General features: G+C 36.6%; 1 protein-coding gene across 16 annotated transcripts in view; it reads left to right on the top strand.

Annotated features, from left to right (window-relative positions):
* Nucleotides 1–23,947, top strand: part of JAK2 (Janus kinase 2) — an 89,272-nt gene that overhangs the window by 23,567 nt on the left and 41,758 nt on the right. For 3 of the 16 annotated variants that reach the window (XR_008428516.1, XM_053931753.1, XM_053931754.1), the window contains exons 1-2: nucleotides 9,685–11,857; nucleotides 20,527–20,777. Coding sequence is in view for 15 of the 16 variants with exons in the window: in XM_053931753.1 (XP_053787728.1) it covers nucleotides 20,558–20,777 (220 nt within the window). In the remaining variant the exon portion in view is untranslated. Of the gene's footprint in view, nucleotides 1–3,545; nucleotides 3,985–6,571; nucleotides 6,640–7,670; nucleotides 8,086–8,973; nucleotides 9,090–9,684; nucleotides 11,858–14,594; nucleotides 15,040–20,526; nucleotides 20,778–23,947 lie in introns of those variants that run through there. The other 13 variants (XM_053931742.1, XM_053931740.1, XM_053931745.1 and 10 more) reach the window with 11 other exon arrangements.

The raw sequence follows: 23,947 nt of genomic DNA, 5'->3' as shown, positions 1-23,947 counted from the left end.
GACTCATATTACAAAAGCAAGGTAGGTTGGGGTGAAAGCTGTGACAAGACACAAGGAAATGACAAACTGTTTCAGAAGCTGTTGGGAGCTGACTGTCCTTCAAGACCACCAGTGCTTTATTAGGGCATTGAAACTCATGGTAGTGATTTTTTTTTGACTAGAAAAGGAATTGGCTAGCATGGATGTATTTTATAAACCAATATTATAAAAGCTGGCACAACTTGCTGAAGTGTCTTCACCACCCTGTTAGGCTGGGTATTTTAAAAGATCTGTATAGAAAAACTATGTATTTTCCTACCAGGAGGAAGCAAAACTGGTATCTAAGCAAGATGTTTGCACAGACTGCCCAAGAAAAAATTGTACAGGTGTGAAATCCATACCTGTGAGTTTGTGGATTATGCAGAACTATTTCTTCAATTTGATTTCCTATGTACTTGTGAGAAAGCCAGATGTTTATAATTATTTATTTCGTTCATTGTATATTCCAGGCGGTAAGGAAATAACATAGCTACTTTGTTCTCTCTCCATTCTGTTTGAGAGTGGCAGATTAGAGGGTACCCAGCTGGAACCACAGGATTAGAGCTGCTTTGTGCTTCTGGAGGATTGTGTTACAAGTATTTACTGTTCTGGTTTCTTTCAGTAAGGCTAGTTGGTTCTGCAACAGGTAACATTTGCCAGTAGTTGAGACTAAACAGTAGTTGAGACTGACTTTGTTATTAGGAGCATGCAGAGCATGCTACAGAGACATAGAATCATAAAGGTTGGCAATTACCTCCAAGATAAGTCCAGCATTTGACGGAACACCATCATGCCCACTAAAACCATAGCATAAAGTGCGGTATCTACTCCTCTGAACTCCTCCAGGGATGGTGAATCCACCATTTCCTGAGCAGCCTATTCCAATGCTTAACCACTCTTCCAGTGAAGAATTTTTTTCATTATATCCAGCCTGAACCTCTCTCTGCACAACCTGTCATTTCCCCTTGTTTTGTCATTTGTTACTTGGGAGAAGGGGCTGTGAACAATGCCTTCTAACAACCTCCTTTCTCATAGCAGCTATAGATACTGCTCAGGTCACCCCTGAGCCTCCTTTTCCCCAGGCTGAACAATCTCAGCTCCCTCAGGTGCTCCCTGAATTATGCTCCAGACCCTTCATCAGTTCCTTTGCCCTTCTCTGGACATGCTCCAGCACCTTAATGTCCTTGCATAAGGACGCCAGTACTGACCACAGGATTCAAGGTGTGGCTTCACCAGTGCCAAGTGTAGGGGACAATGGGTGCCCTGGTCCAGCTGGTACATGGCCTCTTGTGCTATGGTGGCTGAAGTTCATTAATAAAAAGCAGTCACTTCTACTGGTGTTTTTTCTCGCCCCACAATGGGAAGATTAAAACAGTGATTTGATCTGTTTTAACTTGGTCTTGCTCAAGGGCTCTATTGAAAGACTCCTTAAACCTTCTCCTTTTTATTTTCTTCCCCAGATTAACTCCTGTAGTCTTTGGGTTTTTTTTTTTTCCATTAAGGTATTTATCCTGCTTCCTTTAATTTTATGTCAGTTTAATATATGATTTTTGTAGGTTTCATTTGTTCTACCTTCATTAAAAAAACAAGCCTGAGGATGTCAGCAATAGGAGAATGGCACTTTTAATGTTTGAAGGCTGCAGTTGTGGTGCACGAAGGCATGGGCTACCTCTGACATTTCCTTCCAATGTTTAAAGAAGGAATAGTGACCGAAATGTTCAGCTTAAAGTTCCTAATCACCACCCCCTGACACTCAGCAATGTGATCTCCTCCTCCATCAGCTTTTTCCAGCCCACTGAGAGATTAAGTAAATGCTGCTTTGAGAGTGACTGAAGAAATATTTGCTAAGGCTTAAAATAATCAATCCTCCTTCCCTGTAGATGGGGAGGGGAAGTGTGGGGGCAGGGAGAGGAACAGAATGCACTGAACCACCTGTGGTATATTTTTAACTTCAACTATTCCTGCTTCTTATTTCTCCTCATATGTAGCTGTTATTTGGACACTATGTGAATGAGAAGTCAATTAATTTCTTAACCTTACTATGGGAAGTGTTCTTTACCATATGCTCTGCAGTATCTGATTTGTTTGACTGACAATGCTGGGCATACTCAACAGAACCAACAAAAACTGGAAAAGGAGTGTCCTTGGTGGGGAGTGACATAGCATTGGTTTAGCTGGATCAGTCTGGGACCTGATGAGGAGAGACCATATTTGCCAGAGATAGGAGGAGACTGGAAGAGTCCTAAGTACTCTTTTGTATAAGACAATGAGGTAGAAATGCAGGAGATTAAGTGGGAGAAATATCTATGCTTTTCTTGGTTTTCTTGATTTTCAGCATGTGACTCAGTGTGCTGTTTTCATCTTCCACCTGAACTCAGACTCATGCTTTTACTTAATCCTCTGGTCATGGAATATCCCCCTTCTCTGGTACCTGTCACTGCTTCCCAGCAAATAATCCATGAGAAGATACTTTCTTCTCAGGAATAGTTGGAACTTTCTCCCAAGTTTTTATTTGTGTTCAGGTATGTTTCCAAAGTTTAAAACATAATGCTCTGGAAGAACTTAATTCTTGCAGGATGCCTTTATTTCCTTCCTCTTAATAGATTTTTCTAGAAATCAAATGGTATCCAGATGTTTGGTCATGTTCATAGTTACTGTTTTCCCATGCCTACCAAGATGAAGTAGGCTCCAACCTCCTAGTTTTTTTCATCTGCTTATGCACAAGCATTGATTTCACCTTGTGTGTATTAAGGTTATGCCTGCCTTTGAATCATGAACTTTTAATCAGTTTTAAACAAGTTAAATTAATCTTTAATTAGTTTTAAAGGAAGTGGAATAAGTGCTAAATCACTGAGGTTATTTCAGCTAAAATTTGAACATGGTTTTATAGCCAATTGTATGTGAGAGAGGAGAGGAGAATTCCTCTTTATTAGAAAAGCTTAGTTGAGAGGGGGAGTGGGGATAGGGAAAGAGGAAAAGCAGCTGCTTTTGAGAGAAGTTTGGGCTCTGACTTGGCATAGTAATCTGTACTTTTGACCTAGTAATGCATTCTAAACTTGCAGACTATTCAAGCAACATCCAGGTTTTAGAGTATGGGGTACTTAGATTTTTCTGGCAAGTCTGATGTTCTGCTGTATCAGTTTCTAATACATTTCATATTGCCCTTTCTCAATTCACTCTCATTTTTTCCCTCAAGGATTTGCTTGTTTTACCTGTTGCCCACTCTTTTTCTTCTTTCTGGTGGAGATCGTGTACAACACATAAAATGACATCAAATCTTCAGTGTGACTCAGCTGCTGTGCACACTGCTTAACAGGACATAGTCTGAGACGGAGATAATTTGGTTTTAGAAAGTTTCCATATCAGATGAGATAGGATCCTTCCTCAGAGAAGGCATCCTTCCATTACCCTGTCTTGCTGTCCACAAGAGCCTTTGTCTGGAAGAAAGAGGCTCAAAAACCACTTACATTATTTTGATTTTAGATTCTAGGTTTCTAAAATCCTTTGTCAAGTACAAGAGTAATTTAACTGCCATAACGTCTGCTGCACCTCTTTGTATTGGGTCTGGCTGAGATGGAGTTCATTTTCCCACAGGTGCCCTCACAGTGCTGTGCTTTGCATTGGTACCTGCAAAGCTGCTGGTGACACTCCAGTGTTTTGGCTGCTTCTGAGCAGCTCTGCACAACATCAGCTCTGTCTCTCCATCATTCCAACCTCCCACCAGCAGCTTGGGGGTGGGCAAAATCTTAGCAGAGGACATAACCAGGACTGCTGACCCAAACTGACCAAAGGGATATTCCACACCATGTGACATCAGCTCAGTTATAAAAGCTAAGGAAAGGAGGAGGAAGGGAGAGCACTGGTTATTTACAGTGTTTGCCTTCCGGAGCAACTGTGACATGTGCTGCAGCCCTGCTTCATGGGAAGTGGCTGAACATTGCTTGCTGATGGGAAGCGGAGAATAAGGTTTTTTTGTCTTTGTTTATGTGTGCATGAACTTTCGCTTTTGCTTTACTAAACTGCCTTATCTCAACCTATGAGTTGTTTTTGATCTTTTTTCTCGCCTGTCCAGCTGAAAAGGGGAGAGGTAGAGTGGCTTAGTGGGCACCTGGCCTCCAGCCAAGATCAACCCACCAGACCCTTCTTGCGATTCTGACTGCCGGTCTTAAGTGGTGGGCAGAATCTATCCCAGCCTACACACTATCCTAATATGCGGTCGTGGTGACACAGTGCTTGTGCATGTAGTTAGGCCAAGTGTTAAATGGGGATCTTTGTGAACAGTTTTCGAGGAGGTGGAAAGGAGAAGCATCTGGTAAATGAAAACTTATCATTCCTGAGTGTAGATGGAAGAATAACAAGAGTGTGTTTTTATGAGTTTGTTTTATTTACTGCTTGAAATAATGTAGAGGGCCTTACATCCTACATAGTAATGACATTTAGAGTGGAGCAGAATCATAGTCACTAAGAATTTTTTTTCTGTTGTAGGCATGAGGAATATCTTGGTCACCTATGAGGTACTGAACAATATACCTACAGCTTTTAATACAGTTGTTCACAGTAGTGTCACATTTGTTACCTAGTTATATATCTTTTCTGAACTCTAAAGAAGAATTGAGAACGAAATTAAAAAGCACTGTGCAGAATCACTGTGTTGTGTTACTTTGAGAGATGTTACTACATACGTTGATATATTGCATCTATGTCTTTCCCTCAGTGCTTTTGTTTTCCTTGGTTTCTTCCTTATTCATGCTCTTTCTGTTGAACTCTGTGTGTTCAGAAGAGTTTTTCTCTTTCCTCTCCCCGAGGTTTTCTTTATATACTAAAACTGAAAAATGAAACATGAAAAAGTTAATGATAGAGTTGAAGTTTAAAATTGATTTTTTTTTTTGCGATGTTCAAGCAATTTGGAGATTTTTCAACAATTTACCTTATATGAAAAGAATAATGAGATAAAGCTTTCTTTGGAATGAAATTTTTTCTCTTAAACATTTCATGAAACAAAGAATTTTGTTTATATCTGGTTTTCCAGTGGTTCACAGTGTAAGCCTAGGGAAATTTAGACCTTTGTATTAGATTAAGAAAGTAGGAGAAGTGACAATGTCTTATGTAAAGCATCCTAGTATTGAACTGCAGTGGAAACTGAAAATATTTGGATTATTATGCATTATTACAGACTTGTTCAAAGACTTAGAGATTGTCTAGAATAGGGGAAGGGTTCTGGTGACACTGCTGCTAAGTTTGTCACTGATAAAAAAGCATGTTCTCTTTTGTAGCAAAGCCATATTGTAGGGGGTCTGTTTTTAAACAAATTTGATACTAAAGAGTGCTATCAGGTATCTAAAAAATTAAGGCCTTGGTCTGACTTCTTCTGTTATTTAGCTGGGGTTTTTTTATATTTTCTTTTTGTCTGTGTGCCAGTCAAAGGGATGTAGTGCCCTGTGACTGTATTTACTTTAATGACATGAAACTTAATTCACTTATTATTTGGTGGATTGGCAGACAAATGTTATTATGTGTAGTTTGGGCCTAGATGTGGGTGGACTATTTATTGCACCAACTAGTAATCAAAGTCCTTACTAAGTATCAATTAAGGGAAAAAAAAAAAATTAAAAGACTAGTTACTGAGGCAAACTCTGAAGCGCCGTAGAGGGGAGACGGATGTCCATTTATAGGTGCTGGAATGCCTGGTCAGAAGTGGTCTACTCAGACATTATTAATGCCTGCCTAGGATTTTTAATTGGCTTTTGTTTGCTAATTTGAACCTATATTTAGCAAATCTAAGAACTACTAGTATTTATAGTGATTTGTACTTTGTTTAGGAATGTCTCTGGGACCTCAACACATGCTTAAAGAGAGGAGAGACTATTGGTTGGTTTTAAACTTTGAGTTCATTTCAGTGGGCTTCAGCAATTTGTCTTGTAGATGTATGTACAAAACTTTACCTCTTAGAGCAACTAATTCAGATGGAGACAATTCTTACTCAGTATTTGAGTAAGAATTTATTATAATTCGCATATCACGAACAAACTTGGCTGTAATAAACTATGTTGCATTTGTATTCTAGACTTAGCTCCAGCTTATCTAATTATTTGCATTCAATGAAATAAAAAGTGTCAAAGAGTCTGCAGTATCTTTTACAGGCATTTTTGGGGGGCCGAGCTGGATTTTTCATTGCATCATGGTCACAGCTTGCTTTTGTCAACTTTGCATTAGTCATTCTGCTTTACCTTGGGAAGTGGTTCTTGGGGTCCATGCTTCTGTGAACAGCTGGTTCCAAAGCCTGTGGAGAGATATGAAATTCTTATTTCATCAGAGCTGAGGTGAAGCTGCAAATAACTATGCCAAATATGCTGAAAAGTTCCGTAAAAAACTGAAGTGGCTTGTAAGTCTGAGATTATCTAGGAAAGAGTTCTTCTTCTGTAATTTAGAGAATGGAGTATCTTAGATTTTGAACATATCACCTTCGGTAGATTCAAATTTCCTATCCACGAGTGGGTGGGAAAATAACGCTTTTAGACAAGATTAGAACGGTATGATTGCTGAGTTGGAGTGGGGACCTGAAGGGAGAGCTGAGGTGCCTTGTTTCATGTTACTGAGTGCATATATCTGTAGAACGTTTGGGTGAGTTCCCACAATGCTAAGGACATTGAAATGTGGGTGAAAGCCCTAGACTTCAGGGCTCAGAGGCAAAACTTGTATAAAAGTTGTATTGGAGTTTGACTTGGGTACTGAGAGATCTGAGTGTTTTCAGTTTGGTTTTTTTTTTTCTAGTTTTGTGTCATCAGAAAGAATTTTAAGAAGAGTTAAGTAATTGTTTAGTGGGAATTTTGCAATGTAACATTTTTATCAACAACTTACCTGTTATTAAATACTGTTGTGCTATAAATGTTTAATCTTTCTTTTATAATGCCTTGTCATAAAGGAACTGATAATAGCACAATCTATAACAGCATATTTTAAAATCCAGAAATGAACACTGTATCTTCCTGTCTAATCTTCTATATATCATAAACCAGTCTTGGGCTTTCTTCCTCCCTTTATCAAGTTCAGTAACATAGGATTATCTAAAACCTATTTTGTAACAGTGCATCTACTCTTCATGTTTTAAAATTAGGAAATACAGAATCTACTTAATTCTTAACTGTTGTTTCTTCAGTAGTTTGATATTCTTGTTCCTGAGAGAAAAATAGGTATTTATTCTAAAGCTATTGTATATCTCATTTAAACAGTTGCTTGTTTTTCGACTATGTTTTTTATTTCTTGAGTCTGTCAGGTGGTCTGCTAGATCTTTTTAGTCTGTTGGGGTGCAATTTTCATGCTCTTGCATTCTGCGATTTTCTTATGGTGTTTCAGGGTATAATTTCAAAAATCATGAAGAAAGGTATCATTCTTGTTTCCGAGCTTGGGGGGAAGTCAATGTGAATATAGGCAGTTCTAAGTTTATCTTATTTTGTAATATTTTCTTTCTCTTTGAAAATAAAGTGTAGAATTAAATGCTTAATCATACTTAAAACAGAGTTCTGTAAATACTGGATATACAAGATGATAATTTGACTCTTCTGCAGTGTTTGGGGAAGCACCAGTCTGTTATTTTTTTAAAATGTCAACACAGACTATTTGAAGTGTTACATTGTGAAAATGTTTGTCTTAATGTTTCTTTCTCCTTGTCACTTCTATTAGACTTCTGCAGAATCTCTGCTAGTGGTATATTTTATGAAAAACCTTTGTTTACTTTCAGAGCCCTGGGTTTTCTGGCCTGCATTTTTTTCCAGACAATCTGTGTTTATAGAGATAACATGATCTTGGCAAAGCATGTAGTGCAGTATCTTTGCAAAAGCTGTCTGGTATTTCAGATAGGGAACAAGTGGAGAACTCGCAGGCCATTGGTGTTTAAGGAAACATTAAATAAACTATCAAGCAAGTACATTTTCCTGAATTGTAAAGATAAAGCATCAACATTGCTGTCATAAATTATTCAGCAATACAAAGCATTAACATAGGATTTAAAAAAAGAATGTATTCTTTTGCAAAAGTACTTCAGCTCTTCTCCTAAAGAGTAACAAGGAGGTGCAGTATTTATATAATAATTTTCTATATAATTGCAAGAATTATATATTGATATAAATATTTATATATTGATACAGCAATTGAACTCTGAATCATTATTTGATAGGGTTGTGAATGTATTTACATAGTCTTGACTTTACTATTTAATCAAACTTCTACAAAAATAATTTTATTTGAAATATTTCTGTGACAGTTGCTTTAGTATCTCAAATTGTTGCTGGTGTATCTCCAATGGTCTTATGTTTTGTCATCTCATTTTATGTGACCAGGCCCTGACTCTCTAAGGGTTTATAAAATACCTAGTCATAGCCTTGTTGAAACTGTATGGGATCTAAATTGGAGAGCAGGGAGAGAAGTGTTCTGGGTTTGTGTTGGTTTTTCCTTTGGCTAGATTTTTAGGAGGATCTTTTGGGGGATTTTTTTGTTTGTTTGTTTGCTTGGTTTTCTGGGAGAGGGTGTTTTTTAAGGCAGGGTTGTAAATAATGTTAGTGTCCTGGGTTCCTGTAACTGATGTGTCACTGTAAAGAGCTAGCTTGGTTTCCTTTACAAGACTTTAGGCACTTTTCCAAAGATAAGGAGGAAGGAGGGCAATGACACCAAAATCCCCTAGAAACCCCAGCATCTTGGGGAGGGAATTTGTACAATGAAATTTGCATTAGATCTGACCTTTTGAAGTACAATTTCTTAACTGAAGCTGAAAAAGCAGGGTAGGCTGAAGAAATAATTTCTGGAGAGTCCAGAGGAGACACTGACATCTATTGCTCTTGACTGTTTGGAAGAGTTTGCTGATTCATTCTGACTTAACTGTTTTCCTGTTTACATGCTGACAGTTATTTCTCCAAAGAGCTAATTTGTTGAAGCATGTGTTTCCAGATTCTGTTCAGATAGTGTAGCTGGCATAGGAGTAGTTTCTTCATTCAGATGTTTTTACATTTTTGATGTCTCTGTCTCAGATTTACTAGATTTGTTTTCTCCCATATTTTTCCCATGTTACAGGAATCAAGGTAATGCGTGTTTTATCACTCAGCCTATTATTGCAATTTTCTTGTCCATTTTACTCTTTGCTTTGGTCAGATGATGAAAACTGGGAGGGGAAAGAAGCCAAATAACCTGTGAAATTGGGAGCAGCAGGAGTGACATCTTACAAACATCACATTGTGTAAAGCATAGTGGATCTTCTTGTGGTTTCTTGTTTTGTAGGCAGAAGAGCTGGTTGGGTTATGATTATTATATTCTCCATGGTACTTTACTGTATATGGCAGAGTGTAAAAGTATACTTTTAATCTCTAAGGGTAGATATTTAGAAGTTTAGCAAAGAGTAGTAGTTTCAACTGGGATATTCTGGAGTTGAAACTGGAGGCACCATTTCACCTAGAATGATAGAATGAAGAAACCTGGTGATACTGTTCCATGGAATTATTTCTCACCTAAGTGACTGCAAATTTCATTAAACAGTCTTTGAGGTTTGAGTAACAGATTTTTTTCTTAAAATGTTCTGATTCTTGGGCAGGAATCAGGATCATTCATTCCCATCTTTTTTTTTTTTTTTCTTTTGTCTCTGTTTTCTTTTATGTTACTAAATGCAATCTGTGCTGAAAGAGAAGAGCCACAGAATTAACCATGAAGGTGAAAGCATGTTTTTAAACATTGTTTTGACACTTCTTGCCTTTAGAATGGCTCCTCCTCTTTCTGTTTACCTCCTACTTGCCTAGAGGAGACTTAGTGATGTCACTGCCCTTTCCCCCTGCTACATAATCTTCTGCTCCTGGTTCTCAGGAAAATTTTAGCTCTTCAACCTTTTTAAGCTGTGCATGTAATGTAAACACATATGACAGTTACTTAGTATTACTAAGCTCTGAGGAGGGAAGTTACTAGACTGGGGAAAGGAGATAAGAGTGCAAAAAAACGGAGATGACAGAATTCAGAAGGAAGTCCAAAAGAGTTTAACTTTTTAAAATCCAGATATTGGAAAAAGCTTCCTGAACAAATGCAAGCAGGGCAATTTATACTAATAGCCAATGGCAATTGGAAAGAGTTATGACTGGTTCTCCTTACAGAAATGTTTGCTGTGAGAGACTCTTTTTCTTCTGTGAGGAAGAGAACTTCTTAATTTCTACCAGTAAATAACTATGCTTGGTTCAACTATTGTGTTGCTATTTGCTTAGAAGATAATATTTTTTATAGACTCAGAACTCCAGAGTGCATCTGGAGTAGTAGTGGGAGAGGATAAAGAACTTTGTCAACGTTGATGTCTTTCAGAAGTACCAGACTACTGCAAGTGGCGGGTCTTGGCTGTTGTCTGTTCTATCTATTCCACAGTTAAGCTGCTAAAACCAGAATGTACCTGGGAAATCCCTGCCTGCTACAGAAGGCTAAATACAAGAATTTAGAAGAGAAGAGTAACTGGTTTGAAATCTTTTCCATTGTGATACAGCTGGTCCTGCTGTGCCACTCTTCAGCACTCACTGACTGCAGCGTGAAACGTGTATGACTTCTGATAGCTTAGCACTACCCTGTGTGGTTTTTGACAGCATCTGTAAACCAACATCTGTTTTGCAACTGTTGATGCTATTCTTTGGCCTTGCGGTACTGTAGAGTCAAATGCTGGTTCATGTTTTCACAAATCACTCTTCAATGATGACAGCAGGAATTGCATTTGGGAAAGAATAGCTAGCTTTCTTCAAAAGTGTCTTCCAGCATCACCTCCTGACTGTCTCAATCTTGCAACATTTAAGAAAATGAAGTAATTTCACAGACCACTTTGCTGTTGTTATAATTTTTGCTTTGTTTGCACTTCAGTATTTTTTTTTAACTTGTGAGTTAGGCTGTAAATATCTTACATATTCTCTAGAGGTGTTGAGGGTTTTTTCCCCAAGACAGTATTTTTAACAAAAATGCTGTTTAATAGAAAAATACTTTTTTTGTTTTCTTTTTTGGTGGTTTGTTAGAATATTTTTTTAACATTAAAATGTTATTTTTTCATTGAACCTTTTTTTATCATTTCCTAAGCATACTTGTGAAAATATCACTTAGTCCTAATTTTGGTGTTGTCATCTTTTATTGCATCACTTTAAAAGAATTTTGGAGATATGTAAGGGAATGAAGGTAAATTGGTGATATTTTTCACATGCTTCATGCAAAAGGCCTTCCTGACCCATTATTGTTACTTTTCCTATGTCTTCTGTGTATATAAAGATGTGCAGATAATTGTGGCTCTGAATTGTCTAAGGACCTCAGATTGCATTATCTTGGAACATAATCTGTGCCAAATGATTGGGCAACTGTTTAAATTGCTTGGAAATTTTCTGATGAAATAGACTTTTGCTGAAATACATCACCATGGTGAAACTGAAATATTTTGCAGATATGGACCAACTTTTTCCAAAGTTCTAATGGAATCTAAACAGAGCTGTTGCTTCTGGGCAAGTCTTTGATTTGATTACTTCTCTGGTAACTCACCTACTTGGCGTGTTACTGTGGTGTTGAGGCTTCTATGTGAGTGTGGTGTTCATTCATTTTCTGACAGCAGCCCCAGATTGTTTTTTTCCTGCAATAAGTACAGCAATTACTTCATTCTGTTGTGAAGAACTTAGAAATCACAATTTTAAAAATTCTTATCAGGATGAAAAGGGGATAATCATCATATTAACAGCTATCCACTTAGTCCCTTTGTGTCATGCAAGCAGATCAGGCCAGGACCATTATTCTTTCCTTACACAAAAGTTCATGGGCTGAATTGTGGATACTGGGAGTGGTTTTCCAAGTGAAAACTGTAAGCAAATGTTATCTTTGCTTTTCTACCTTTTTTTTTTTTTTTTTTTTTTGGCATGTTTTGTCATTTATATATTAATCTGTCACCTTCTGTATGTATTTGCTTGCTACCACATGCATTCAAATTTTGGTGTATTTAGAATTCTTGTGTGCTATTAGTATACAACTGATAAAACAGGAAAACGCCTTTAGAGTTACTTAACGTTTTGGGCTTGTTTCTTGTAGGAGCAATTGTTTTCTTGTGTGGCTTTACCTCATGACAGGGAACAATAGGCAGAGCATATTAGAAAAATGACCATGAAAACTGAAGATGCACTCCTTGTTCACTAATCATCTTTGAATATGCTTTAGGATAATATTTTATATTTTTGTGAAAGCTGGTTTTAAGGTCAGAATAACTATTACCTGAGAAAAGACAACAGAGTTTTAATGCAGAAGATGGTTCAAAGTGCAGATTAATTTTATTTATGAACTTGCCACCAAGTTATCCAAATAATGGAAAAAAGTTCTCAGATTTTCCATATTGCTTAGTATTTTTAAAAGTATTGTTGAATATTTTGTCAAAGTTAGTCAGGAGAATATTTTCTTATGAACGTGTATTAGAAATACATGAATCTGTTGCTGTGAAATTTTTGTGAAATTCTCGCTGATGTGACATGTTTGGACTGAACAAAGACATCATAACCTCATAACCTCATGTTGGTCGATTAAAAAGCACTGTCATTCTGTAAGAGGTGATGTTTTAAAAATACAATACTTTATTGCCTGTCAGCATAGTGTATGCATTTGCTTCCTTGAATTTAGTATACTTCTGTTTTTAAAGCAACTCACTGAAACAAGCTTGCATACACAAAGAAAATCAGACCAGATTTGCAAGGATACCTCAGATCATATATGCAGAATATGAAAAGTATTGCTATTGTATTAAGATTTAAACTTTTAATAGCATAACAAGCCACACTGAACCCATGTTATGGGCAAGCTTAACTGTGCTCCATTTTTCTATGTATCCAAACTGAATTGCAAAGAATGTAATTGAATATTAACTATACACATTAAGCATTAATCAAACAAACTAGCCAAAATAATGGCAAGCGTGAAGCTGACTCAGTTTTTTCTCAATGTAAGTTTGGATTTAGAGGTAAAAACTTGATTTTGGTCATCTTGTAACAAGATGCATAATACCCTTATGATGTTCTATTACTACTGGCTAATGTAAGATTTGTTAGGGCTTTTTATGATACTTTGCTGCAATCTTAATCTCCTCTCACAGATAGAGTGAGACCTTCAGACAAAGTTTATTAGAAAAGTTCTCATTGAATCATGAGGTGCAGAAGGGACCTGCTTGCCTTCTGAACTCCTCAAAGAGGAGCCTGGTGTGGCTGGATCCAATCTTAGTGCCAAACTAATAATTTTAGGTCTAAGAAATTATAGGGTTGTGATTGAACCTTTGTACAGCTTTGTCCCACAGGATTAAGGGAGGCAAACCAGATATATTAATATAAAAATGAATTATTTACTATAATAAATGATTAGACATAAAGATCTTAATCGGAATTATTTACTATGCAATATATAAGCTAAAATTAGAATAGGATAGTGTGTCCTATGTCAAAGCAATTATATTGAAGCAATTCCATTAAAGCTAGCAAAGGAACCCCCTAAAAAATTAAGCAGAGATTGATGTTACTTACCTGTATCACCAACTGTGTCACCTTTTTAGATAAGGATACTTTTTAGATTTTAGATAAGGATACTTTACTGTATCTGCCACATCTTCACCTCACTATCAGGATGTTAAACTTAGGTGTTGATGAGTCAAACTGGTTTTAACATAATCCAACGAAAGCAGCATGACACCTCCTTTTAGCTCACTACAAATAGCTTTGCAAAATAGGGCATTGTTCAAGTTGGTTTATCCCATTCCAGTCAAAGCATCCTGCTATACCACCTACCCACCATTACTTGGATGGCTTTCATTATTGATGTTCATTTAAAATCCTTGAAAGAAGGATGTGTATATAAGCAGATGGAAAGCGTGCACATTTGCTGTCATCTTGGGTTTACTGGTAATAAACATACTGAGTTGTTGGGAGACAGCCGATGACTTCAAGGCTTTGCTTGTTGATAGAAAATGCTGTTTAATCTTTCTTCTTTCACTAGTAAACTGAGCAGTTGGTGACACAGGCACAAACATTAATTGTATTTATAGCAGTTCTGAAGGCTTCTTGAAATAACAAATGCTGTAATGTGTTCTATGCGAACAGTAGCAACTTGGAGATGATGGACTAATTTATTTTGGCTGAGGTTCATTAGGCTCTTAAGTTCGTTTTAGAATTGGGCATTTAAATGCTTGCAGCTACCAGAAATGTAAGATGATGTAGACTTGAACAAATACAGGAAAGAAGGAAATAGGGGAGCTAGGTCACTGACAAGATGGTGCACTGTGAGATTGGTACAGCAACTCTGCTTCTAAAAGACTAATTGTGTCAGATGAGACTTAGTCTGAAAGTGTGTGAACTGAATAGTTTTATAAGGTCTTGTTGCAGATCCTGTAAATGGGGTGAGGGAAAAAGAGAGAAATATGTCACATGAACCTGTTGAGCTTGTAGGTTTTAATCTGGTTTTCCATGCTTCTTGTTCACAGCTGTAAGCTGTTCTTTCATGAGCAAGCAATCATTTTTGTTTGTTGCATGAAGAATAGATGTTCTATTAGGCTGCTTTATTGATTTTTTTTTTTTTTTGCCTGTGAAGCACAAGCTATAGTGTTATTGAGGGTATTCAAAATGTTGCAATCCTTATTCTGCTGGATTTGTGGAATAATGACATAGTTAAACATTGATAAATCTTCATGCAGTTTTAGTTAAAGTGAGGAGCCTGACTAGGAATTACAAATGCTAGGCAGTTCTGAGCATATTTTTAAAATAGAAGATAAATTAGAATACCTACAATGTCCCTTGATCTGAAACCTGCATGAACAGGTGGTTGTTCTCTGCTTTGTTTAAAGGTTGTGCTCTCAGATCAGTGTGCATGGAATTGTGCTCAGTAGGTTAAAGATAGACCGCTGTCCCCCAAACAACCGTTTCTCTCTCCTTCCAGCACTTCAGCATAGGTCTGGAAAACTTGCATGACTATACTGGCCTTCAGATCAGATCCTGGTATGGTCTGAAGCACTTGGAAGAGGTACATACGAAATACACAGCTGTCCAAGCAAGGCAAAGCTGTCTGTCTCTAAAGCTTGTATTGCAAGAGGGGAAATGTTAGTCATTGCCACCAGTCTGGCTTCTGTTGGGAAAGAAGCTGAATTTACTGCTCACTGAGATGTGTTTTTTTTTGGGGATGAAAGAAGGGAGTGTGGTATTCATGGCAGACTCAGTCAACACAGCACATGGCACTGAGGAAGCTGTGTTGAAGTCTTTGCTCCTGTTCAGGGAGACATACATGAAGAGTCATCCAACATAAAACTTGAAGAGTTCTCCATTCTGAATTCTGCCCCCTTCGAAATTCCATTGTATTTCCCTTACCTTTATTCAGTTTTAAAATCAATTTTTGGTTCCCTGTCAGGCCTTTTTTGTGTTGGGAGGGTCACAAAGGGAATATATATATATTTCACTGCTGTAGGAGCTGCTGTTGTGCTTAAGCACTTTCAAATAGTTTCCTGCAACCACAGAAGAGTTGTGCAATGAGAGCAAAGGGTGGGTGTGCCCTTGCCCTTCCTGCTACAAGACAGTTGATCTTAACTTCCACATGAATTGAAATGAGTGGGTGTTATCAGTTTTCAAACAGAATTAATTGTTGTGGCTAAGGTGGTATATAATATAAATTAAATTAACATACCATGTCTCTTTTTGTGATTACCTTTTTCATTTCTATTTTCTCCATGTAATGCCATCAACAGTTTTCTTAAACTGATGCTGTATTCACAGAAAAGAAAAACATGTTGTGTGCAAAAAAACCCTAGTGATTATGTTTGAAATCAGGTATCTGGCTTCTACCTCCCTTTCTTGCTAGAACTGAGAAGCAGTCTCAGTACCAAAAATGTGATTTAATTTTTTTTTTTAATTTTGTATTTTAAAAAGCCTAAATTTAAAAAGTTTTTGGCAAAGATGACAGGAATTTGGGCAAATAAGACAGAAGATCACTCCATCTGTATCTAAATGCAGATTTGATTTCAAATACAGTAATCATGCATTCTGTATTGTTCACAGCCATTAATATTTTTTTAATGTTGTACTTTTAATGCCCATACATTACCTCTGTGTGTGTGCCTGCTTTGTCTGACTTCCTGTGGATTCCTGAAGCAACCACTTGTCTTGTGACATGCTTATTTAAAGGGCTTCATCACTTCCGTGTTTAGTAAAGAGATTTCTCAAGCAATAAAAAGGAAATTAACTGTTGGGGATTTATCTGTAGTGAGAGGATGCTTTCATTTTTAAATCTTTGGAATTATACATTTGAAGTGGTATGGCTAAAGACCCTGGCTGAGGAGGCTTCCCTTCAACAGCCACCTGTTGCCTCAAATGCCACCCCTGCCCCTCCCCAAAAAGAAACCCCTAAGTTGAAAAACAATATTTTGAAGGCTGTGAATGCTGCATATTATTAAATCATGCGAATTTTGTATGTCCCCCATGTTTTAGTGAAATGTCTTCTGTGAGTCATGATTTTCAATCTCATTAACCAGTTTCTTGATGGTTGACTTAAAAAGAGCCATTGAATTACTGCCATGCAGTGTGGCTGGTGAAAATAATTTTCAGGTGCATTGCTGATAAAAATGTCAACAGAGAATTGTATGTAGACATGTTCTGTTGTAGATGCTGATGATTGTGGTTAGAGAAGTGTATGGAATTATTAATCTTATCCTTTAGAAGCCATGGTTTAAAATATTACCTGTATTAGGAACATAAAATAATTCTATTGACTCAAATAATCTGTTCATCAGTACTAGAATCGCATCTCTTACAGCTAGTAGTTTTCATCTCCAAAACATTATCCTTATCTCAGACTTTGTTACCTATTCCCACCTATTACTTGGATAATTAGTTCAGCCATTTTTTTCATTGAGTCTTCATTATGTCAGACATCCACTCCAAGATGTGTATGGACTTGGTGTAGGTTTTTTTTTTTTGTTCAAACAAATACCTTTGTGGTACCGAGTAACTTATCTACGAAAGTCACATTCTGAATATGTTAAATCTTTTCCAACAGTGGTGAGAATTATTTACGTTCTTTACAGAAACACAAAAATTCTTTTGAATTACAGTATGAACAAATCTGTATACCCCAGAAAATTATACTGAGTGAGTACTGCAAACAGGTATGCTATTGTCTCCCAGTATATTTAATCTCAAAATGCTTAACTCCATCAGAAGAATAGGTCATATTTTAAATATACTAGATCAACAGCAGTTAATTTTTTTTGCCATGTTTAGTGTTTCTGATGTGCTAGTATAGTGGTCTCTGAATGGAGCAAAGAAGGGAAAACTAAGTGTCCAATTTGAGACTTGTCTGCTAAGAAAAACAGGTGAAAGCAGTTTTGCTTTTTTTTCCACCAGTGAATGGTGACCTTGTGTTTCAGTTACTTTGCACATGAGGCTCTGCCCATATAACTGCTTTAGTTACATGTATAAGGCAGAGACCAAGAAAATGTGTTTTCTATTTTCAGTGAAGAAAATAATGTAGGAATATTTCTTGGTTTCACCTGCTTTATCTGCACTTTAACATAAAAGACAAACTTGAAACTTGAAAGTTATTTAATTTGAAGTCATGACACAATTTTACAAATAGTATCTCTTGAGATTTTTTTCACATTGTCTCACAGAACCTTTGAAATTAGCGCAACAAATAGAACAGAGTATTCTGTTAGAGTATTTACTTTGCATTTTTTACTGCATTTTATTGCTATTTCACATTCTTAGGTGTGATTAAGCAAGGTTCCCTCCTTGTTTTATCGAGCTATTTAATACAGAAACAAAGAGGGAATGGTGGAAGTTTTTTGAAAGGATAAATACGTTGTAAATACACAGACTTTATGAAGGAGAGGCAGGTACAAGCACATGTGTTTAGTACACTTCTGAAACTGGACAGTTTTCAGTTAGATTGACAAATTACATTTCCATTCAGTTTTGGATAGACATAAAGCTGAGTGACCAAGATGAAAAATCTGTCAGTTCAGTTCAAGGTTGGAATAAACAGGGGGTTAATTTTGGAGCATTTTGGGAAAACTACTGTAGTAATTAAAGATGGCCCCCTGTGGTATTACAGCTGTGGGTTAAAGCTGTGAGTGTTTTATAAAAGCAAGTTGTAGAACACAAACATCACGTCTTGCTTGCATAATCTTGACAAAGGTAGTGAGAAATTTTTAAATATGATGTTTATAGTCATGTGTTGGTTACTTTCTTCTAAAAACCAATAATTCCTTGTTGAGTGAGGAGGGATGCTTTTTTTCCTTAGTTATACATGTACTTGTTACCTGTGCTACCTTTGGAGCTAAAAGGACATTTCTTTTCAGTTAAAGGTGGCTGGCTTTGTAAATGAGGCATAGGAATTCTGTGTATCCCCTACATAAGGGCCTAAGGAATGTAGTGAATGACATTTGCATCTAGACATTCATATTTATATATCTATAATACACTGGTTCTTTGTACTGCTTAGTTTGGGAAGTGAAAGGACGCATTTTTCACTTGGTGATGGTATCTTTTCTTTTCTCTTTCCCCCAGAATTAGTGTAACAGTAACATAGTTTTGTCCTCTTGTATATGTAATTGAATATTTTTGTCATCTCATAACTCATTAATGTTTTCCTTGTTCAAGAGGTTCAGCCCTTTTTTCCTGTTGATATAACTGTTGCAGTTTCCATAGCACACATCATCTTTAGCCCACATTAATGAAAATTCACATGCTTATCCTTTCTTAAATAATTCTAGTTAGGAATAGAAAATTAAAAACAAAACATATTCCAAATAGCTCTTTCCTGATAAAGCAATGTAGTTCAATACAAACAAAGGCTGTTGAAAATAATGCATCAAGAATGTAACACCCATATGCTTATGCAGAACAGTAAGTATATTTTTAACTTAAACATTTACCTTTTCAAGTAATATACAGTATTACAATATACAATAAACAATATCTTTATTAACCATTCGATGTCTGAAGCAGCAACATGCAGACCCTTAGTAAGTTTGGGAATGACACCAAGCTGACTAGTGCAGCTGAAGGGATTGAGGGAAGGGACACCATCCAGAGGCACCTTGACAGACTTGAGAAGTGATTCCATGGGAAACTCATGAAGTTCAACAACACCAAGTGCACCTAGTCTTGCATCTAGGTTAGAGCGATCTCCAGGATCAGTACAGGCTGGAGGATGAATGGATTTGAGAGCAGCCCTGTGGATGAGGACTTGGGGATCCTGGTAGATAAAAAGTGAGATGTGAGCTGGCAATGTGTACTGGCACCCCAGAAAAACAATTTCATCATATACAAAGAAGCATTGCCAGCAGGTCAAGGGGTGTGATTCTCCTCTTCTGTTTTGTTTTTGTGAGACTGCACTTGGAGTCCTGTGTCCAGCTCTGGGGCCCCTAGCACAGGAAAGACATGGAACATTTGGAGTGAGTCCAGAGAAGGGCCGCAAAAACAATCAGAGGGCTGGAGTGCCTCTTCCATGAAGGACTGAGACACTTGGGGTTGTTAAGCTCAAAGAGAAGGAGGCATCAGGGCAACATTATTGTGGCCCAAACCATACTTTTATTCTAAAAAATCAAAATTTTAAATTGTCTTATTTGAACCTATTCTGCTTTTTCAGAATAAGAAATGCAGAATTCCAGGTAGTAGCTACTTGGAATAACTTCTAATAAAAGCAAACTTTTCTACTGTGATCTAAGCATTTGTCTTAAAGCAGGGATTATACCGATTAAAATTATGATGCAGTCACAGAGAAGCAAAGATATTCTTCAACTGGCTTTTGGAATATGCTGTCTAATCTTACATTTTTAAACTTTTTTTTTTCATCATCAGATATATCTGTGGTTATTTATTACATTATTAGTCTTCTTTGATTACATTTATCAGAGAGGACTGTTATTTTGATGGCAGATTAAATGATTTTTTTTCTAAAAGAAGGTGGTCTTGGAAGCTCTCCCACTTCCCACTTGGAAGATCTCCCACATGGTACAAACCATGTCTGTTAGATTCTCATCTCAGCATATTTTTACAGTGTCTGCGTACAAGGGAAACTCAGCTGCAAGGTGCTATTTCTGTCCTTCTCTTCATCAGTGTTAGTTGGTGACCCAACTAGTTATTTTGTCTTCTAAATTTAAATTGGGGATAAAATTAGTTGTACAGATCTCATTAAAGCAATTATTTTGGCTTTCAGGTTTAATTAGCATGTTGCAGATGAGCACATGCTGTCTAAAATCCAGTGAAAAGTGGTAATACTCTAGCTGGACTCCCAGTTTATATTTTGTTTTTTCCTGTAGTACTGTCAGTTACTTTTCCTCTACGGCTATGTAGTAAATCGAAGAGAAACTTAGCTTTTCATAAACCACCTAAGCTATTTGCTTGTCTTCAAGTTCTAATGATTTTTCAGTGTCAGAACAGTACTGTCACTAAATACGAATATTACAAATAAAACCAAATACAGTTAGTCAAGAGGTATTTCTTACATTTCTTTCAGGCAGATGCTCTGAACAGAACCAAAACAAACTATGGCTTGTCTTACAATGACAAATATGGAAAGTACAGCAACTTCTACTGTCCACCAGAATGGTGACATCCGTGGAAATAGCAGTGCACCCAAGCAGACAGAACCATTGCTTCAAGTGTACCTTTATCATTCTCCTGGGAAGACAGAAGGAGATTACCTTCAATTTTCAGCTGGAGAATACGTTGCAGAAGAGATTTGTGCTGTTGCCTGTAAAGCCTGTGGTAAGTATATACCTAACAGTTTATCTAATGAAGCAGTGAAATCCAGCTTCATACAAGAAAGTTTTCAACAATCCAAAGCTCATCAAAATGGTAGCATTTAGACTGAAATGCTAATTTCTCTGTTCTTGCAGATGTAATTAGCACCAGACTGTAAAACTGTTCCTGTTAGAATGGTTGTGAAGCTGAATTGGGTGACTGCCATATTTTTTCAAAAAATTTAAGGGTGTACCATCCTGTAACTGAAAGTCTTCTTTCATTGAGCTAAGATACAGTTTGAGTAGTTTAATCATAGCAGGAGCTGTAAATAGTTTGAATTACTTCCTGATGCAGCCCCGCAAAACAGATTGGTCCTGGAAGCTGTGTCCATATGTTGTATATTATACATGCTTAATCACTTTGCAAAAGGAAACTGTTCTGTTAGATATAACATGAATTCTTGTGTGTGTGGTTGATGCTCTATGTAATGGTTTAGTTAATAAAGTGTGTATACCGCCATGTTATTACATGGCAGTATATTATAAATAAGTAATACATTGATATCTAAGAGTGCCTTTGAATTCTTGCATTTACCCAGAGTCTAATATACACCAGGGCTGAAATCTGTAGTAAAATAATTCAAGCAAGCATTTTGTGCATGCGTATTTCTTTGCAAAAGTACATTGGATTTTTTAATAAAACAAATTCATTCCTATAATCTCTGGGTATGAAAGTGACCATCTTTTTGTTCTTTTTTCTCTTCCATAGCAACTATTAGTGCTTAAATCATGAGGCATTGCTTCTTATTTTTTTTCTGAAAGGATTTTTTGGTTGTACAGCAGAACACATACGACTCCATACAGTCAAATAATGTTTATGTTTGCAAGACTCATCTTTCAAAAGTAAGCTATGAGTCAGAATTCATGGTTAAGAAGGGAGTGTTTGAGTAGTAAGCATGACTGAAATATAAGAAATTTGGTAGTTGTTAATGAATTTTGTGATCTGAACAACTGACAGATCTTTTGATAGCAGACCTGATTACATCCAGGTATGACTGCTGTTGGAGGCAAAGCAGGACTGGATCTAGGCAAACATCAGCAGTCAGAGAGAGTCTTGTTATGTATCTTTTAACCAGTTAAAACAATTGAAAATTTTCCAGTTATTGCTAACTTGACATTAGATCTGTTGTATCTGGTATGTATTGGCTATAAAAATATTAGTCTGTCTAAATATTTTTCTGCCAGTTTGATACATGCATGCAAAAGCTCAGCTTTTTTTAACTTTATTTAAAAACAGTTTTCTGGTTTGGGAGAAATATAATAAACATTTTTGTGGGTTTGTATTTTTATAAGGAAAAGGGTATGTAAAAGTGACTATCACATTTTCCAAGCAGAAATGCAAATATAAATAAGATGTCTTGAAATTAAATTTAAATTGATGAGTTAGTCATGGTTCAGTTCTTGCATGGTGGCTAGTTAATTGCCAAGTAAAATATTAGAAATGTCACACCAAATTGAAAAAAAGGTATTGTCCTCAGCCTGAGGGGGGAAAATGGTATTAGAGGAACTAACTGATGATGGAAATGAAATATATTAGAGAAATCGTTCTAGATGTTGTAGAATCTTTGTGTTAGGTGTATCTTCATTTTCATTCTCACCCATCTGAATTGCAATTATATCGGAATTTCCTTGGTACAACCCTTGAAAAATGCTGGTCTCTTGGAAAGCCATAAAATGGCAGAGAGTTTTTAATTATAAGTAAAAACACTGTTTCAAAGCATTTAATGTGACAAATGGTGGCAGTGTTTGCAGTCAATTAACTGTTTTCAAGAGAGAGAGTGCATTGCATAATGTTATGATTTGTGGTATGTCTTTGCTTCTATGCTCCAGAAGAGATTCCATGCTGCTAACAAGGGAATTCTAGGCATATTTTTCCTAACATGTTGAATTTCCAGAATTGACATGACTCAGGATTCACACAGCTCAGAGTTGTCTATTAGTATAACTGTTCACTGAGGGTTAGTTTTCTTGTTTGGTGGTTTTATTTGGTTTTGGGGTTTTTTTTTCATGTGTGTGACAGAGTGTGTGTGTGTTTGCTTGTTTTTGTGAGATTGTGTTGCTGTTTGGTTTTTCTTTGTTTGTCTCCTTTTAGATGGTAGCCTTTCCTGAAAATCCACCCAAAACGTGCAGCCCCCCTGCTCTCTCCCACTAGCTGGGGAATTAATTAATCACAACTCTGGGCAATTCTGTGTTTCCAGGAAAAGAAATAGAAGCTTTGATTGACTATTCAGAAACCATTTTGTTGACAGGGTAGTGACATTGAATGTGATGTTAAGGGTTTGGTAAGTCTCCAGTTTGTTTGAATGATAATGCAAGATACTATTTTTATGTCAGAAAAGGCAAGCAAATTTCCATCTAGTATGTGCAAGGCTACATAAGTTTTAAATAGTTTAATTCCAACTGGATGAGAACTAACGTATGCATTAGACTTTTTATACAGAAAATTTGAGATTTTTATTAATCATTCCACTTAATTGCTTTCATCTTTTTATATCTAATGACTTAAATGCTTGAGTTGAGAGTTTCATACAACAGTATTTCTATTGCAGACTCTGCATAGTTTTCACATTTCATAGTGGTGTCATGGCTTGTTGTGATTTACACTTCCTGTTTTTTATTTTTTCTTAGAAGAGGGACATTACCTTATGAAAACATACTGTATGGGAGAAAGGGTTCCTAATGCTAACAAAGGGGGAGATAGAGAAAAACTGTGTTTTCTTAGGTGCTTCAGGATAAATGAGGTTGTGAGACTTGCCTGGATGTGAAGCTCTAAAATCACAATGAGGAAAGGAAGAAGTTTGAAGTATAAACTTATGCTGTGTTGTAGTCTTTTGTGATGTTACTTGGCTAGAGCCAAGTATATATACTATACAGTAGGTATATACTATGTGTAGGTGTGTATTTATTTATTTATTTATACTCCTTTCTTTAGCCTTATGCAATAAATAAATAAATTTTAAAGAGATCTTGTCATTGCAATAGTCCAGAAAATTTATTTGATAGCCCTTGCTGGAGAAGCAAAGCAGTGAAAATTCTGATTAATTATGTCAGAGTCACTATTTTTTCTCCTAATTTCTCACTGATTGAGCTGGTAGCATGGTTGCACTGACATGCAGTGCAAAAATCCAGGGGAGG

This window comes from Vidua chalybeata, chromosome Z, assembly GCF_026979565.1.
Source record: "Vidua chalybeata isolate OUT-0048 chromosome Z, bVidCha1 merged haplotype, whole genome shotgun sequence".
Taxonomy (NCBI): Eukaryota; Metazoa; Chordata; class Aves; order Passeriformes; family Viduidae; genus Vidua; species Vidua chalybeata.
The sequence above is the reverse complement of the archived record's forward strand: the minus strand, read 5'-3'. Positions and strand labels throughout refer to the sequence as shown.